The sequence below is a fragment of the Cyprinus carpio genome, chromosome B14 (assembly GCF_018340385.1).
Source record: "Cyprinus carpio isolate SPL01 chromosome B14, ASM1834038v1, whole genome shotgun sequence".
In the NCBI taxonomy this organism is placed as follows: Eukaryota; Metazoa; Chordata; class Actinopteri; order Cypriniformes; family Cyprinidae; genus Cyprinus; species Cyprinus carpio.
Window position 1 is genome coordinate 24,315,277 of NC_056610.1, and position 17,500 is coordinate 24,332,776.

Consider the following 17,500-nt stretch of genomic DNA (forward strand, 5'->3'; position numbering starts at 1 on the left):
AAGAGGTGTTAGTGAGGCCAGCAGGGGGCGCTCACCCTGTGGTCTGTGTGGGTCCTAACGCCCCAGTATAGTGATGGGGACACTATACTGACAAAAAGCACCATCTTTCGGATGAGATGTTAAACAGAGGTCCCGACCCTCTGTGGTCATTAAAAATCCCATGGCACTTCTCGTAAAGAGTAGGGGTGTAACCCCGGTGTCCTGGCCAAACTGCCCCCTTGGTCTTTGTCAATCATGGCCTCCTTATAATCCCCAACAACTGGATTAGCTCTCTCTCTCTCCTCTCCACCTGCAGCTGGTGTGTGGTGAGCGCACTGGTGCCGGTGTCTTGTCCCAGTGGATGCTGCACACTGCTGGTGGTTGAGGAGAGACCCCCCACATGATTGTAAAGTGCTTTGGGTGTACAACAATACACAATAAAGCGTATATAAATGCATCATTCATTCTTTCATTCATACAAATGCGACCTCCGGAGGAAAATTAAATGTACCAATTATCTGAATAATTAAATGTTTAATAATTAAAACAATAAATCAGTTGAATTAATCCACTTATTTTCACAGCATTTTTTAAATTAGGGATGCCACAGTTTTTGACATGTTATGAAAAATGTTAATATGCTGTTTTCATGGTATATTATTCATTTAAATATTGACTTTTATGTAACCATTTCATTGAGTGCTTTAGTCCTTTATAGATTTCATCTGTGCATTTCATACAAACAAACAAACATGTTTAACGTGTGTGTTTCTCTCTCTCTCGCTCTCTGTCTATCTCCCTGTGTGTATGTGTGTTATATCTGTGTGTGTGTTTGTGTGTGTCTCTCTCTCTGTGTGTGTGTGTCTCTCTCTGTGTCTCTCACTGTGTATGTGAATGTGTGTGTGTGTGTGTGTGTGTGTGTGTGTTAGGATCTGGAGTTTACAGCAGCGTTGATCAAAAAGTCTCTGATGTCTGTTCCTGATCTCCACAAAGTCCTGCGGCCTGCTTCCTACAGTACCTGAAGGAGAACTGCTGTCGCTCGTAGACGCACTAGGACCCAGAGCAGGGTAACACACACACACACACACACACACACACACAGAACACAAACAGATGTGTGTCTGAAATTGGTCTGTGTCTGGTCTGAATCATGATGTTGTCTTCTGTAGAGCTGCTTACGGCTGAAACTGAGTGTGTCTTATATCTGATGAGTTTTGATTATGATTACTGTTGTTTTTGACCCGTAGGGAATCAGGAAGCTGCTCGTCTCTGGCAGACCGACTGAGACACGATGTGCTGAGCAGAAATCTTTCTGACACTCCTCAGCACAGAGACAGAGACGGAGACAGGTCAGTCTGATCACGATTCGAAACACAAACCAGTGTTTGAGGCATTAACAGACACTGACTACAAGAAGAAACACTGAGAACATCTCAGCAAACTCACATTCACACACACCTGCTTCGTCCAGCTGTCACGGATCACTCCCATCATGCCGTGTGTTGAGTGTGTGTGTGTGTGTTCCTCAGGTTCCTCAAGAAGCGTCAGAAGCTCCTCGACAAGCTGTTGTCCGGAGCTGGAGGTTCTGGAGTCGCTGAAGAGACTCAGCGTAGACGCCGCCACAGAAGAGAACTTCCTGTGCCAGAACCTTCTGAGGAGACGGAGGCGGGGCCTGAGACGAGGGCCGGTGAGGAGGCGTGGCCTGAGGGTGTTGCTGCTGTTGAGGGGGCGTGGCCTGCAGGCCTGGCTCAGGACAGTCTCGTCCCTACGTGGGATGGTAGTGAAGGGGTGTGTCCTGGGGGTGTGGCTGCAGCCGAGGGGGCGTGGTCTGTGGGTGTGGCTCAGGACAGTCTCATGTCTGCGGAGCGGCTGTTTGTTTTCCGCTGCGTTCCTCCTGCAGCGCAGCAGCACACGCAAACATCTCACTCACGTAAGAAACGCAACTTCCTGAACTTCAAGAAGAGCAGTGTGGCTCCGCAGCCAAACATGTGACACTGCATTGCAAAGCATCATGGGAATGTCATTATGAGTCTTTTGTGTATCTATTGTTGTTTTATCATGGGCGGGTCTGCCGAGAGCTGATTGGTTGCTTCAGCCGTCCAGTGACATCATCCAGATGTGTGTGTTTTTCCTTCACAAACACTCACTCAACTGATCAGGTCAGATGATCGACTGACGCAAAAACAAAAAGACCTTTGACCCGCAGCTTCATGTTTACACTTTTTTTTTTTAATAATCAACCTTTTTATTTTAATCAACCATGATAATTAAAAAAAAAAGCGACATGAAATTAGTTAAAACTGTTTTATTTCTTGGATTCATCTGCCATTTGACTTTGTGTTTTATATAAACTACAGCAGTGTGTTTTTTGTATGACGTTTTGTATGTCTCCCTCATCTATCACACCTGGTTCAGCTCATTAGTGGAGACTGTGCAGCGATGGGGTTCTTCATGGAGAGGTTTGAGAACCCCTGATCTACAGAAACCACAGAATCAGCCTCGGGGGGATCATTTATTTAAAAGCTTTGAGAAATATCATTTGATCAGAACTCTACACAGACGTCTGTGAGTCTTTGGTCAGTGAAGCTCAGAGCTGCTGTGCGTCTTCATCTCCATCTTCATCATCCTCATCATGTTGTTGTTGTTTTGTCCATCACAGCGTTTATTTTCAGCTGGTTCATCAGAAACTAAACGCTCCTGCTGCTTCATCCTGACAGACAGACAGATTAACGCTGCTATTATTATGTTCACATTGATTTAACAAAGATTACATCAGTTACAAACTGATCAATACTTTAAATCAGACAAACGTAGGGAATGTCTGACGTACTTTTCTCTGTTGAAGGCGATGAAATCTTCTGCCAGTGAGTCTAAACTTCTCTGCATGTGCGTCGGCTGAGAAACAGACAGATTTCATACATCAGACTGATGTATTAATAATAAGACCATCAGATTCAAGATAATGTCATCTTAAAATACTCAAAATAATCATTCACTCGCCCTCGTGCCTCTCTAAACCGACTGACTTTCTTTCGTTCTGATGTCTCACACTGGACGGCGACTAAAGCTTTCAAGCTTCAGAAAGGACACAAATCACCATTAAAACGTCTGATGATGATCGGTGTGATTTAAATCATGATTCACTGATCATCGTCCTCTTATCTGTGACCGGCTCCAGATGAATAATTGAACATGATTACAATGCAGGGTTTCTGCAGATCTGAATTCACACTTTTACAAATTAAATCAGAGCAGAAAGTCTCAAATATGTGACTATAAATGTTGCATGTATTGCAAAATATGAACCCCTTCTTAGGTATTTTTGTTTTGTTTTCTAGTGCAAATGTCTAAAGATTCTACACTTCCTGAAGAAGAAAAATGAAGATCGAAAGTCTTGATTTTTGTGAAATTGAACAAAATAAATGTTACAAGAAAAAATACCAACCAATGAGGAATGAAAACTTGTTTTTCTTTTCAATTAAGTTGTTTTTAAGCCCATAGGCAGATATGTTTTTGTTTTCAACAGAAACTTGCTTCATTTTTATCAGTTTCTTATAAAAGAAGACTTCTTGTTTTTGTCATTTTTCTTCTCCAGTAAATGTTATCTTGCTTTAAGAATCTTCAAACATTTGCACTGGAAAACAAGATAGAAATACTGAGGAAGGGCATAATTATTATTATTATTATTATTATTATTTATTTTTTATTTTTTTGCAGTGTGATCAGAAGGTTCATTCCATATTCTAGTGTTTATGAGATATTCAAGCCATAAGCAATTTTTTTTTTTTTTTTTTTTTTTTTTAAGTTATTTAAAATCTAATGGAGATTGGTTAGAAGTTTTGCTAATGCTCATTGTGTTCCTTAAACTTGGTCTTAAAAAGTCTTCAACGTATCTTCATAAAGCAGCTCTAGAGACGATCATATATTACAGTGTTAACAGGCTTCTGTAGAGCGGTGTCAGGTGAAAGTCATGTTTTATTTATTTAAATGACTAAATCTTTAAAGAGTTTTTCTTCCTGTTTATTACTGTGAAGCTGCTTTGAAACATTCTGTATTTATAAAGCCCTACAGAAATAAAGCTGACTTCTCTTAGCATGAAGTGTTTTCTGAACTGGAACAAGTGATTCAAGTGTCAGTCCGAATCAGAGATCACCATGTCTGCCATGAATTTTCTGGTAAGAGCTAGAAAACTCAGTGAATCACGGTCTGTTCCTCACAGGCTGCTGTGGTTTGATGGTGTTTGTGGTGGCGAGTGAATGAGTGTGTGTGTGTGTGTGTGTGTGTGTGTGTGTGTGTGTGTGTGTGTGTGTGTGAATAATGAACCCAACATAGTGCTTCAGGGCATGAACACTCACTCTGACATAGTGTTCTTCTTCTTGTGCAGTGGACGGGACTCCAGGATCATCTCCTCCAGCTCAAACGTGGGGTCGCAGTTCAGACAGTGCTTCTGTGACAGACAGAGAGATCCAGCAGCTCATGACTCGTGATGTTCCTCAGTGAGGGACGCCAGGCTAAAGGCCGCTTACATTTGGAACGAATCCAGGCGGTACGGATTTCTGCAGCACGGCTTCCCAATCCACATCTGCCAGATACGGAGATGCCTGGACCTCAGACAGACTCGACGGGCGACTTGAGGGGTCTCTGGTCAGGAGCTGCACACAAAACAGTCACGTGATCAGTCTGGACCAAAACTGACCAAAGGTGCTGTTCTTTCTCACTATTTTTGCCTTGATTTTCAGTACAAATATATTCAAATATTACTAAGGAATAAAAAAATTAAAAGAATATATTTTCAACTTTTTATCTTACAAATTCTGACTTTTTTTCTTGCAAGTTTATATTTAGCAATTTTGTGTTTGTATGCTGCAGTTCTGACTTTATATCTCAATCCAAACAGTTCTGAGTGTACATCTCATTCTTTTTTTGTTCTTTTTTGTTTCCACCACAGAATAAAAAAAGTAACTGCAACTTTTTGTCTTACAATTCTAACATTTTTCTCTCAATTGTGAGTTTATGTCTCAGAATTCTGCATTTGTCACAATTTTATATCTTGATAAAAGATATATGAAATCATTTATATCTTGATTTTAAATATGCCTTTATTGAGAAAAAAAATGTAAATTGTAAATCAAAATTCACAGTTTTTATATCTTGCGGAAGAAACAAGCTTCCATAAATACCAAATGAAATGTTAATGACATGCAAGATTTCAATATGAAGAAAGTTTATACTTTATACTTAATTTTATTATTTCCCCAGAATCATAAACTCTGCATTGAGAAATTAACATTTTGATTTACCCCATGTGCAAACAATATATTGTCTTGGAAACCATAATAAGCAAAAATGCAGATTATCGAATGAACTGTTAAAAAGGAGTGTGGTCTCAATAATCATGGATTTTACATTTTAAACCATAAATAATGCATGTAACTTCATTCAGACGTGTACATATGTATTCTTTAAGTAAAAAAAATGGAGCATGTCAAAGCTACAGTCTGTCAAAGATTGGCGTTAATAAAAACAGCACTAATAATTCTACTGATTCCCTCTGATTTTTCTCTATTCTCTTGTGTTATATATGTGCCCAGAGCTCCAGAAAGCATGACCGTGGTCTTGTGTTTGTGCAGGAATGATAGCTCTGATCTCAGCGCTAGTGTTCTGATGCAGAAACTCACGCTGCGGATCAGATGCTCCATTCCTGTGCTCCAGACGCAGGAGAAGCGCAGCTGCTGGCCGTGGATGATGCTGAGGACCTCAGCCGCTGCTGTGCTGGAGCAGATCTCAAACGGCCGCTGAAACACCAGACAAATACCAGAGAGATGCCAGAGAAACACCAGAGAGATGCCAGGTAAACACCAGAGAGATGCCAGAGAAACACCAGAGAAACGCCAAAGAAACACCAGACAAACACCAAAGAGATGCCAGAGAAACGCCAGACAGACACCAGAGAGACGCCAGACAAACACCAAAGAAACACCACAGAGAGGCCAGACAAACACCAGAGAGACACCAGAGAGACGCCAGACAAACACCATAGAGACACCAGAGAAACGCCAGACAAACACCAGAGAGACGCCAGAGAGACGCCAGACAAACACCAGAGAGACGCCAGACAAACGCCAGAGAGACGCTAGACAAACACCAGAGAGACACCAGAGAGATGCCAGACAAACTCCAGAGAGACGCCAGAGAAACACCAGACAAACACCAGAGAGACGCCAGACAAACACCAGAGAGACGCCAGACAAACGCCAAACACCAGAGAGACGCCAGACAAACACCAGAGAGACACCAGAGAAATGCCAGACAAATGCTAGACAAACACCAGAGAGACACCAAAGAAACACCAGAGAAATGCCAAAGAAACACCAGAGAGATGCCAGAGAAACGCTAGACAAACCCCAGAGAGACGCCAAAGAAACACCAGAGACACCAGAGAAACACCAGACAAACACCAGAGAAACACCAGACAAACACCAGAGAGACGCCAGACAAACACCAGAGAGACACCAGAGAAACACCAGACAAACACCAGAGAAACACCAGACAAACACCAGAGAGACACCAGAGAGACGCCAGACAAACACCAGAGAGACACCAGAGAGACGCCAGACAAACACCAGAGAAACACCAGACAAACACCAGAGAGACGCCAGAGAGACGCCAGACAAACACCAGAGAGACGCCAGAGAGACGCCAGACAAACACCAGAGAGACGCCAGACAAACACCAGAGAAATGCCAAAGAAACACCAGAGAGATGCCAGAGAAACACCAGACAAACACCAGAGAGATGCCAAAGAAACACCAGAGAGACGCCAGGCAAACACCAGAGAGACGCCAGACAAACGCTAGACAAACACCAGAGAGACGCCAAAGAAACACCAGAGAAACGCCAGACAAACACCAGAGAGACGCCAGACAAACGCTAGACAAACACCAGAGAGACGCCAAAGAAACACCAGAGAGACGCCAGACAAACACCAGAGAGACGCCAGACAAACACCATAGAGACACCAGAGAGACGCCAGACAAACACCAGAGAGACGCCAGACAAACACCAGAGAGATGCCAGAGAGACGCCAGACAAACACCAGAGAGACGCCAGACAAACGCCAGACAAACGCCAGAGAAAAGCCAGACAAACACCAGAGAGACGCCAGAGAGACGCCAGACAAACACCAGAGAGACGCCAGACAAACACCAGAGAGACGCCAGAGAGACGCCAGACAAACACCAGAGAGATGCCAGACAAACACCAGAGAGACACCAGAGAGACACCAGAGAGACGCCAGACAAACGCCAGACAAACGCCAGAGAAAAGCCAGACAAACGCCAGAGAAAAGCCAGACAAACACCAGAGAGACGCCAGACAAACACCAGAGAGACGCCAGACAAACACTAGAGAGACACCAGAGAGGTGCCAGATAAACACCAGAGAGACGCCAGAGAAGCATGAACTTCTCAACATCATTCCTCACTGGCTGTGGGTAAATCACAGTATCTGCTCTAAATATGACAAGCACATTCAGAACTGATACCAGATTCACATTTAGAGGCTGGAAAAATATATATAATTATATTTATATAAGATATATACAACGAAAACAATCCATCTGTATTTTTCATGTATTTTGTTTTAGCTTTGAAATCTGTATGTCAGGATCAATGTGCATCTTAAAATGAAGGGAATCTGGATGAACTCTAAGACGTCTTTCACACTGAGTTGTTATAATACTAATAATAATAATAATAATAATGCAGTTTGTGTTTGTAACTCTGGTTTGAGGTGATGAACGCACCAATCCGTGCAGGAGCTCATATGCAGTGATGCCGAGAGCCCACCAGTCCACAGCGAACGAATATCCCACACCTCCGTCCACGAACGAGACAAACACCTCTGGTGCTGTTACACATACACACACACACACACATGGTTTTTCCACATTCATTTCCCATGACTCATTCCACATCAGCTGTTCCTGCTGGATTCGTCAAACCACTGCTTGTTTTTTTATTGCATTTTTATCAACACAGACTGTGTATATATTTATATATATTCATTCATTTTGTAATTTCAGACATTTCCAGAACTGCACTTTACAGTAATGTCCCATGTGCACTAACTAACAATAAGCAATACATTTGTTACCATAATTATTAATCTTTGTTAATGTTAGTTAATAAAAATACATCTGTTCATGTTAATGTTAGTTCACATTAGCTCAGGTTCATTTAATAATAACACATGCAACTCTTGATTTTAATAATGTACTATTTAATGTTGAAATGAACAAACTAAATATAATAAATACTTTAGAAATATTGTTCATTGTCAGTTTATCTTAACTAATGTTAACAAACAGGATCTGTAAAATGCAAGAACTGTTTGTAATATAAAACCAGCAGTTAACAGTAGGGGAATACAAAAACATGATTTCAGTAAACCTTTTAATCTTATTAATTCAGATAGATTGAGAGTTGGGTTATAGTAATGGGACAGTTCACTAAGAAAAGTATCATCATTTACTCTCCGTCAAGTCGCTCCAAACCTGCACGAGTTTCTTTCTTCTGTTGAGCACAAAAGAAGATATTTTGAAGAATGTCACTGGTAGCCATTAAATCATAGCCACTGACTTTTTTTATGTACTGTTTTTAATACTCTGGTGACCAGAAACTGTTTGGTTAGGATTCTTCATAATACCTACCTTTGTGAAGAAACTCACACAGATTTGGAACAACATGAGGATCAGTAAATGATGACAGAATTTTCATTTTTTGGTGAATGATCTCTTTGAAATATTAATAGCTTTGGTATTAATCATTAAATAATTGTGATGCAGCATATCAGCCACACGTGAACCAGACAGACGAGTGTTTCTGATCTCATTCGGTCAAACTCACCCATGTAGGGTTTTGTTCCTGCCATCGAGGAGACTGTTTCTGAGCCCTGCAGAACCGCGGCCACGTTAAAGTCTGTGATGTGGACGTGACCTACAACACACACACACACACAGACAGCTGCTCTTCAAGAAATAAGATGTGTGACTCATTATCTGAGCTGCTGCGGTCCGTCATCATTATTATTATTTTCTCAGCATTTACTAGTGTAAACAGAGTAACTCACCATGTTCATCCAAGAGAATGTTGTCTGGCTTTATATCACTGGAGAGAACACACACACACACAGCAGTGATGTTTCCTGATCAGTCAGGTTATTTTGACTTAATTGACTTGCGTTTTAGACACAGTATTGACTGTTTTTGCTCAGTTTCGCTGATGAAAATAGTTCCAATCAAAGCCACAGCAGAACTGTTTTGTGTCTCAGAGCAACACAGCGGTGTTTTGTTACTGAAGGAATCCATGTTTTTGAAGTGAGTCATTGATTCAGTAACCCATTCATAAAGACAGTAGTCACTTGCCTTGTTTCTGAATGAATCAGCCATTTGAAAGAATCTGTTGAATCAGTGACTCATTTTAATGGTCATTTGCTGCCACCTACTGTTTAAGTTTCATATTTAAAACTATCATTGCATTTTTTCCAACATTTCTTATTTGTATGTTTAAAAAATATTTAAAACATTAATCTTATAAAATTCTTCATGCATTTTGCAGTGTAAATGCATTTATGGCAGCTCAGCTTCATCACACAGTCTGTGTAAATACATCTAATGCCACTTCTGTGGAAAGATGGAGTTTAATACTGATTTCATTTGAATGGTAACAGCATTACAGTTTCTTATTATTCTAACTGAAATAATGTAAGAATTTGATGTGAAAGATGACTTAATAAGGTCAGTGAAATAAATGATAATTTAAGAAGCAGTGGGAAATGTTCTGTTACATGCAGCAACTCCTTTTCAGTTAATTGTTATTTCTACCTAGTCACAGAGCACTTTATTTTGAGAGTTGTTTAAGCGAGAGAACATCTCTAACTTATTGTAATGTTTAATAATTTTTTTATGTTAAAAAAGATTTTGGGTCGCCGTGATTTTGCCAAGTAAGACATGTTCCTGGATCAACATTATTGTCCAGAAATATAGACTAAACCCAATCTCTACACCTAAACCTAACCCTACCCCTAATTTATTCCTAAAATCAGTGTGAAATGATAGCAGATTAAGAAGGGTGTAGAAGCACCTAACCCTGGTCGTAAGCCTAAAGCAGTTCCCTCAGTTCTGATTGGTTAATTGGAATGTTGTTCCAGGATCAGCAAGAATGTTGATGCAGGAACATGTTGTACTTGGTGAAATCACGCTCACACTTACAAAAAAAACAGAAAACAGAATCGGTCAAGAAGATTGCAAGATGCGTCTCTAATGTGTGTGGAGTGTTTCTCACCGGTGGATGATGTGCGAGCGCTGCAGATAGTCGAGCGCTAACACGAGCTCACAGACGTACAGCTTGACCGTTTGCTCATTAAAGCCAACCTTCTTCTGCAGATGGAAGCGTAAATCACCACCTAACAGCAGATCCACCACCATGAACAGATCCTCCTCGTCCTGAAACGAAAACCTGCAGACAGGAGCGAGTCTGGCTCAACCCTGCTGCTGTTTGATTTCTTATTTCTATAGCGCTTTATACAGTAGAGATTGTTTCAGGTCAGCTTGATGCAAACTTCAGAGTCTGCTATCACTAGTGCTAGTGCTGTAAGTTGAGTCTGTTTGTGACTTTATCACTCAGATTATTGTTATTGTTTTTGTCTCTCTTGTGGAAATGATATGGTAATTCATAGTTTTTAAATTGCAAAAAGCATAAATGTGATGATATTTACATTTAAATGACATGCAATTCAATGTTACACTATTTCGTTTTTGATCACATATGCACCATATAAGCTAACTAGCTGGTACTAGGTGTGACGTTTCTACAGTAACAATTACAAAGCGTTTCAGAGTGTTGTGTGAAAATATGATTATCTCAGTACGAAGCAGGTGAAGGTGATGGAGAGGACAGGTGTGTGGCTCACCACAGGTTGACGAGGAACGGATGTTGGAGTTGTTGCATGACCTGCAGCTCTCTGAGGACGTTTCTGACTTCATCTCTTTCAATGCATTTCTGCTTGTTCATGTATTTCATGGCATACATCTTCCTGGAGTCTCTCCTCTGCACGATACACACCTGCAGATTAATTAATCATAGCATCCAAAGATGGGCTTCTGTCAGTCATACATCACTAAACTCATTTAACATGCTTGACACACGAACACTGGAGGCTTCTGTTTGTTGGCAGAAATGAATTCAAACATGCAGAAATGAGAGATACTGACATGAGCTTTTTCTTCCACTAAAAATATCTCAAAATAATACACCAGTCTTCAGCTTTCCAGACACAAAAAGAGAAGAGAGCGCTAATGCATTACAGCCTCCAGCAGAAACAACTCCATCAGAAAGAGACGAGAGACAGAGCTCAGTTCACTCATTCATCCTTCACTTCACTCGCGCACACACACGCACACACACTTAAACTCTTGTGAGACTCTTACCTTTCCAAAGCTTCCCTTCCCAATGGCTCTGAGAATCTGAAAGTGATCAAAGGAAACTAAAAGAGAAAACAGGAAACACACACATCTCTGTGTGAACAATTGATGTGTTGGGCTCAGATGTGCTCAGGATTAAACTGTGAGTGTGTGTTGCAGGCATCATGCACTCTCTCTCACACACAACATGCAAATATACTTCATGGTTCATTGTTTAAAAGTGATCCATCCATTATCTTTACCATTAACCAGGGCTAGTTATCCTAACCTGAACCAGTTAACCAATCATGAGGATTTTGATAATTCTCATCTCTGAAAGACTGAAGGATGCCCTGCTGAATATAAACATGGTCCAACCACAACGACATCCTCAGAAAGCACCGGAAGCAGCTTCTTACACACATCTAAACGCGGGAATGATGGGAGTGCAGGAGATGACAGAGTTTGATCTGAACTCATCTAGAGCAGAACTTCACTCTCTCTGAGACTGTCCATTATAAACTCCTCACGAGAGACAAGCAGCATAAACATCAAACAGAAACACCTTCTGACACTTCACAAACTGACGTGCTCTTCCTCACCCTCCTCATCCTCACGCAGCAGCGGCGCTCCTCGTGACTGATTCCCGCCCATCATCAGCTTCAGAAGACCTTCATCACAGCCGTGCATCCTTCATCCTTCATCATCAAGATGAAATAATGATCCGTCTTCACTGACACACCTTCAGTCCACCAGAGAGAGAGAGAGAGAGAGAGAGAGAGAGAGAGAGAGAGAGAGAGAGAGAGAGAAAGAAAGACTTGTATTTATTTATTTATTTATTCATTCATTTAATACATTTATGTATTATACATTACTACATTTATACAAATGCATTTTTTAATACATTTCTGTTCTAGATTTATGTAAACACTATGCTTTGGCAAAATATTTTAAAAATGGTCATAGCAATAGAGCACATGTTGAATTGAATTGAGTTAAACTGAACTGAACTGAATTGAGAGAAAGGGATGTGTGTCAGTGGATGAGTGACAGATGAAACAATAAAAACCACCACAGAATTTGTAATAGTTTTAGTGGTTATAATGGGACTTGCACTGGTTTTAATGGGAACTGTAAACGGTGCCTGTGGGTTTCTACTGGTAATAATTGGTCGCATTCTTTTGGTGGCTTGTTAAAACCACTAAAAATGGAATAGGTCCCAAAACACACTACAGGAAACCATTTTCAGTCGTTTTAATAGTTAAAAGTTGATGTTTTATTGTGTTACTTGTTTTAGAACGTTCAGAAGAGAACATTCAAAAGTAACGTTCCAATATTGGTTGCTCCCTTAACCTTAGCAGCACAACCATAACCAGAGAAAAAGTTTTTCAATCATTTATAAAAACTGGATGTTTTCAGAGAACATTCAGAAACAACATTTTCTTAACAGGAACATTCTTAGATAATATTTTTGTTAACTGAATAATATTACAATCACACTTTTTATACAAATTCATATACACTCCAAATATTTGTTCACTCTCCATCACGAGCATCTGCGCGTGCACGGGTGGGAAGGGTGCGTGACGCCATCGGGACCGCGCGCGCGCACACACACACCCCCGCGCGCGGTTTTATAGGCAGAGATCCTCTTCAGATCGTCGCACAGCGCAGCTGTTTCGGGCAGAGACAGACATGAGCGCGCAGAGACTCGCTTCTTTCTTCTTTCTTCTGGCTTTGATCTGGTTCACGAGCTGCGCGCCGCCGACATGTTACTCGCGCGCTCTGGAGCTCAGCAAAGAAATCATGAGCGATCTGGACAAAATACATCAATATAATCGCACGGTAAGAGAGTGTATGCTAGTACGCGGCACTGTCTGCATCTCAGAGACGTCGTTTTTCGAGCGTTTGCTCATCTGCAATACGTCTGTTGGAGGTTTCCTATCAGATATCAAACAGACGTTTTTTTAGATGTCTTTAAAGATGTTTATGATTTAGAAAGTATGTAAAACTGACATCTGAAAGACTTCTAGCAGATGCTTTCCAGATCAAGCGATCTTTAGCAGACCTCTTGCAGACGTGTGTGTGCTCTCTGGGGTGTGATGAGATTATGGTCCTGTATAAACTTGAAACTTTCATTCTTGCAGAAAACATGTGCTGAGTTTCTTCCGAAGATGTTTCTAGACGTGCACGTGAGTGAACATTTCTGCCAGCTGTGAGAATCAATAACTAACCTGCACTGATTTTATTTTGTTGTTCTTTCTGAGTATACGCTGTGTGGGGTAGCGACTGATTACGTCATCTGTGTTACATAAGAGTATATTACACTTTAAAATGCTCCTAATTAGATTACAGTTAATTTATTTGGATTACATGATTACACATTATTCACACAGTGGCAGTAAATTATTCATAATTATTCTCTTTTTATCAACTCACTAACCCAGTTTGGGAAACCCCAGTTTAATGTACATCATAAATGTAATGTTTTATGCATTTTATGATTACATAGAATATAATTTCTTCCTCTTTACTTTTTTTTATGTCAGTGTGTTATGTTTGATGGTAAGTTTAAAACAAGTTAAATAATAAAAACGTAATCAAAAAAGTAATCAGAATGCATTACCTAAAATAAGTAGCCTAGATGACATTACTAACTACAATTTGCATCATGTGATCTGTATTCAGTAACAGACTGTGATTTGTAAGTAATCCACCCAGCACTGAGTATACATAAGCTTTATGAAGTTCATTCAAAAGTTTTTGCTGTGTGTGTGTGTGTGTGTGTGTGTGTGTGTGTGTGTGTGTGTTTAATAGCTATTCTTTGGGGACTGATTTGTTACTTAGTTTTTTTTCAGCTGCTTACACACATTTTCAAAACTGTACCTCTTTTTTTCCAAACTTTACACAAATCCTAGAATTGCACACAAAATGCAAAATGCCTCTAATCTCTTGCAAAATAAAGCAGTGCATTCAAAATATCACAAACACATCTCAAAAACAAACATTTGTCTTACGTTGCAAACACCTTTGCAATAATTTTTTTTTTTAGATATTTCATATACACTCAGTTATTCAAAAGCTAAAGCTCTTCTTTCATGAGCTTCGGTGTACATCTCTGTAAAAGATTGAAAGTCATTGGCAGAGAGATATTAAATTCACGATAAACATGAAAGCAAGATTGAAATCAGCGTTTTTACTGTAATCATTTGTGGTTGTGAAAACAGTATTAGACAGTAGGAAAGAAAAGAAACACCAAGCGTGTAGTTGTGTGGATGTGTGTTTATTGATTGGTTGGTGTTCAATAAAGGAGGAGTTTGTGATGAATTAGTGTGCCATTCTGATTGGTTGTGTCTGAAAAAGAAAATCAAGATACTTCCTGTTAGATTTGTGTGTTACATTGAGAATTGTGTGTAGAGTTTCGCAAAAAGTGTTTTATGAAATTGAAAACAGAGTCAAAGGCTGATGATTAGTGTATGGTTTTGTAGATGTGGTGTGTGCTTCTGCTGTTTGAGCGTCAGCTTTCAGAAACTGTGAGACAAGGAAAGATTGTGTGTGTGAGCAGCTGAGAAAAACTGTAAATCTGTCAAAACCTTCATTTGGGGACATGATACAGTTTTTCTCGATTGCTAACACACTATAAGTGATTCGTTTGGTACAATTTTCCAAACCATTCATACAGTTCTTGAAACAAAGACACGTTTCTCAAAACTTTAAACACATTTCACCTGTTTTCACACACTTCAGTTTGCTCAGTGTTTTCTGCAAAACTCTTCAGAAGAACGGCATGATTTTGCACAGATTTAACCATGTTTTCATTCAGAAAACACAAACACACAATATAACTACCTCAAGAATCACAAAATGAACTCAAACAGCACACATTTATCCCTGTGTGAACATTCAGCAGCACAACTGACGACACACAGGTCAGGATCTCAGAGACATGAACAGGAGCACAGCTGATTGTGTGATTAGGAAAATGAATCCTACTAGAGGAATAGGAGGAGAAAAGAAAACTGAAGGGAATGAGGTCAAAGGTCATTTGTTGCTGATGAAATATAAAGGATTATAGTTGAGCATGTTCTTGTGCGTGGACAGATCATGAGGGAAGCTGCCTGCAGGATCATCAGGGTTTTACACGACTCACACGTTACAGTAACAGTTACAGTTACAGTACAGAGTAGCAGTTTAGATGAGAGATCTTGACTGTTCTTTGTACTGTAAATACTGTAGCACACAGCCTCAAACTCGTAACTGTTGAACTGATTTGTAGCCAAGTACTTCTTCCATGTATTTGTGCAGAACTGAGAGTCGACTGTCTCGGGGAGGCAGACCAAATCTTCTGTCAGAAGAAACTGCTATAGTATAACAAATACAGATATTACAGCACCAAAACTGAAGTGCAACTGAGGATGCAGAATTGTTCATTTATTTATTTCTGTAAAGTAACTGACAGTATATTCCAGTGTGTTTACTGTATATTCAGTTGTTTGGTCTTTGAACTTCTCTTCTAGTGCTTTTCATTTACTGTAAGATCTCTTTACAGTAGTGCAATGACAGTAAACCTTTCTTAAAGTTTATCACTGAATATGACTGTATCTGCACCGCTCTATCTCTGCTGCATACTGTAACAGACACTGACAGCAAAAGGATTCCTGTCTCCCCAAAGGAGATCTTTAGGTTATATTATAATCAGATGCATTTATAATTTTAATAATTTATTAATTTATCATTTATAGTATTTTGTCTGCAGAACGTCCTCTGATAAGTAAAGGTGTGTGTGTGAGTGTGTGTGTGTGTGTGTGTGCGTGCGTGTGTGAGTGTGCGTGAGTGTGTGCGTGCGTGCGTGCGTGCATGCGTGTGTGTGTGTGTGTATGTGTGTGTGCTGATGGATCACAGAACACTGCATCCTCGGGTCGGTGAGATTCTCTGGTGTTTTGCAGAACTCCTGCATCAAGTCCAAGCTGCGTGATTTCCTGTATGTGACTGAGAATCTTCCCACTGAATACTGCAGAGAGCGGCCGCGCATCCGGCTCCTGAAGCGCCGCGTCCAGATCCTGTATTCCATCATCACCCGCGCCTGCTATCGGGTATGTGACGCCCTCACATCACAAACAAGCCTCGTCTTTCTGTCATTGTGTCATTGCGAGAGATGCATTGAGTGTGTGTTTTCTTGCGTAGGATCTGGTGTTTTTCACAGATGACTGTGAGGCTCTGGAAACAGGAAACATCAGTCCGCGATACACAGAGGACCGGCTGGAACCTCTGATAGAGGACGCCTGAGATAAACACAAAAACAGCACCAATGCTTTCCCTAATATTACACAAAAACATGTTAAACAAGCACACCTACAGCCAGAGAGAGAGAGAGTGTGTGTGTGTGTGTGTGTGTGTGTGTGTTGTGCTGAACATGGTGTTTTTGAAAGAACTGGTTTTGGCTGGAAATGCCCTGAGGTTCCCTTTTAATATATGTGTGTGTGTGTGTGTGTGTGTGTGTGTGTGTCCATGCATTCCACTAGTGAGGGAAAAACATTCCACAGGAAATTTGAAAAACGCCAGTCATTCATCTCAGTCCGTTCAGTAATAAAGCAGTGGCCTGTTTACATGGCTGCATGTTTGGCTCATTGAACACAACATGTAAATGAGATATTTAGTATGATTTTCTTCTCATCTCTGTTTCACCTGCATGACACGCATGAGGGAGCTTCTTCATTTAGTCCTGTCACAATATCACATTCTTCACCACTGGGACAATTCTTCTGCATCTCTTCACCAACTTTAATCACAGCGTTTCTGTCATCTATTAAGGTACTTTCAGCAATGAAATAGTAAAATATTTTATTAATAAAATACAAACTAGCTTGTGTGATTTTTTTTTTACACAGACAAAATTGGTCTAGAAACAATTTTCCCTTAGAAATTGCTAGCAAATTTCACACAGTAAGCAAGCAAAAGAAGAAAGAACTACTATTTTTATAGTGAATAATGAGTGTTTCGTTTTTCAAAGTTCTTATGAAAACAGTGTGAGAGGGTTGTGTGCAGCAGTGATGTTTCTGG

General features: G+C 40.3%; 4 protein-coding genes across 4 annotated transcripts in view; 3 read left to right on the forward strand and 1 right to left on the reverse strand.

Annotated features, from left to right (window-relative positions):
- LOC109088582 (limbin-like) overlaps positions 1 to 2,148 on the forward strand; it is a 26,074-nt gene extending 23,926 nt beyond the window's left edge. The window contains exons 20-22 of the mRNA XM_042738691.1: positions 909 to 1,046; positions 1,227 to 1,328; positions 1,509 to 2,148. Of these exons, the coding sequence (XP_042594625.1) occupies positions 909 to 1,001 (93 nt within the window). The 3' untranslated portion in view covers positions 1,002 to 1,046; positions 1,227 to 1,328; positions 1,509 to 2,148. The remainder of the gene's footprint in view (positions 1 to 908; positions 1,047 to 1,226; positions 1,329 to 1,508) is intronic.
- Positions 1,130 to 2,148, forward strand: LOC122139693. The gene is made up of 3 exons (XM_042738815.1): positions 1,130 to 1,134; positions 1,227 to 1,320; positions 1,507 to 2,148. Exons 1-3 carry the CDS (start codon positions 1,130 to 1,132, stop codon positions 1,969 to 1,971), a joined length of 564 nt encoding a protein of 187 aa, XP_042594749.1. The 3' UTR covers positions 1,972 to 2,148.
- Positions 2,149 to 2,556: 408 nt separating this feature from the next.
- Positions 2,557 to 12,219, reverse strand: LOC109088538 (serine/threonine-protein kinase 32B-like). Its single transcript, XM_042738816.1, has 11 exons — positions 12,043 to 12,219; positions 11,468 to 11,523; positions 10,951 to 11,102; positions 10,323 to 10,496; positions 9,109 to 9,146; positions 8,886 to 8,975; positions 7,784 to 7,887; positions 5,658 to 5,774; positions 4,506 to 4,631; positions 4,335 to 4,426; positions 2,557 to 2,689 (listed from the first exon to the last, which is right to left on the reverse strand). The coding sequence occupies exons 1-11, from the start codon at positions 12,128 to 12,130 to the stop codon at positions 2,557 to 2,559; spliced, it is 1,170 nt and encodes a 389-aa protein (XP_042594750.1). The 5' UTR covers positions 12,131 to 12,219.
- An 830-nt stretch (positions 12,220 to 13,049) lies between these two features.
- On the forward strand, positions 13,050 to 16,728 carry LOC122139653 (cytokine-like protein 1). The gene is made up of 4 exons (XM_042738693.1): positions 13,050 to 13,285; positions 13,588 to 13,632; positions 16,387 to 16,533; positions 16,625 to 16,728. The coding sequence occupies exons 1-4, from the start codon at positions 13,136 to 13,138 to the stop codon at positions 16,724 to 16,726; spliced, it is 444 nt and encodes a 147-aa protein (XP_042594627.1). The 5' UTR covers positions 13,050 to 13,135; the 3' UTR covers positions 16,727 to 16,728.
- The last annotated feature ends 772 nt before the right edge of the window (positions 16,729 to 17,500 follow it).

What these genes read in the sequence shown, in the direction of transcription:
- LOC109088538 (XM_042738816.1), bottom strand. Translation starts at nt 12,130, where the DNA reads ATGCACGGCTGTGATGAAGGTCTTCTGAAGCTGATGATGGGCGGGAAT. An exon ending in CATTCTCTTGGATGAACATG is followed by an intron (nt 8,976 to 9,108) that starts GTGAGTTACTCT and finishes TGTGTGTTGTAG; the next exon opens with GTCACGTCCACATCACAGAC. An exon ending in TGGAGCATCTGATCCGCAGC is followed by an intron (nt 4,632 to 5,657) that starts GTGAGTTTCTGC and finishes TTTTGTGTGCAG; the next exon opens with CTCCTGACCAGAGACCCCTC.
- LOC122139693 (XM_042738815.1), top strand. An exon ending in CTCAGCACAGAGACAGAGAC is followed by an intron (nt 1,321 to 1,506) that starts GGAGACAGGTCA and finishes TGTGTGTTCCTC; the next exon opens with AGGTTCCTCAAGAAGCGTCA.
- LOC122139653 (XM_042738693.1), top strand. Translation starts at nt 13,136, where the DNA reads ATGAGCGCGCAGAGACTCGCTTCTTTCTTCTTTCTTCTGGCTTTGATC. An exon ending in TACATCAATATAATCGCACG is followed by an intron (nt 13,286 to 13,587) that starts GTAAGAGAGTGT and finishes TCATTCTTGCAG; the next exon opens with AAAACATGTGCTGAGTTTCT. An exon ending in TCACCCGCGCCTGCTATCGG is followed by an intron (nt 16,534 to 16,624) that starts GTATGTGACGCC and finishes TTTCTTGCGTAG; the next exon opens with GATCTGGTGTTTTTCACAGA.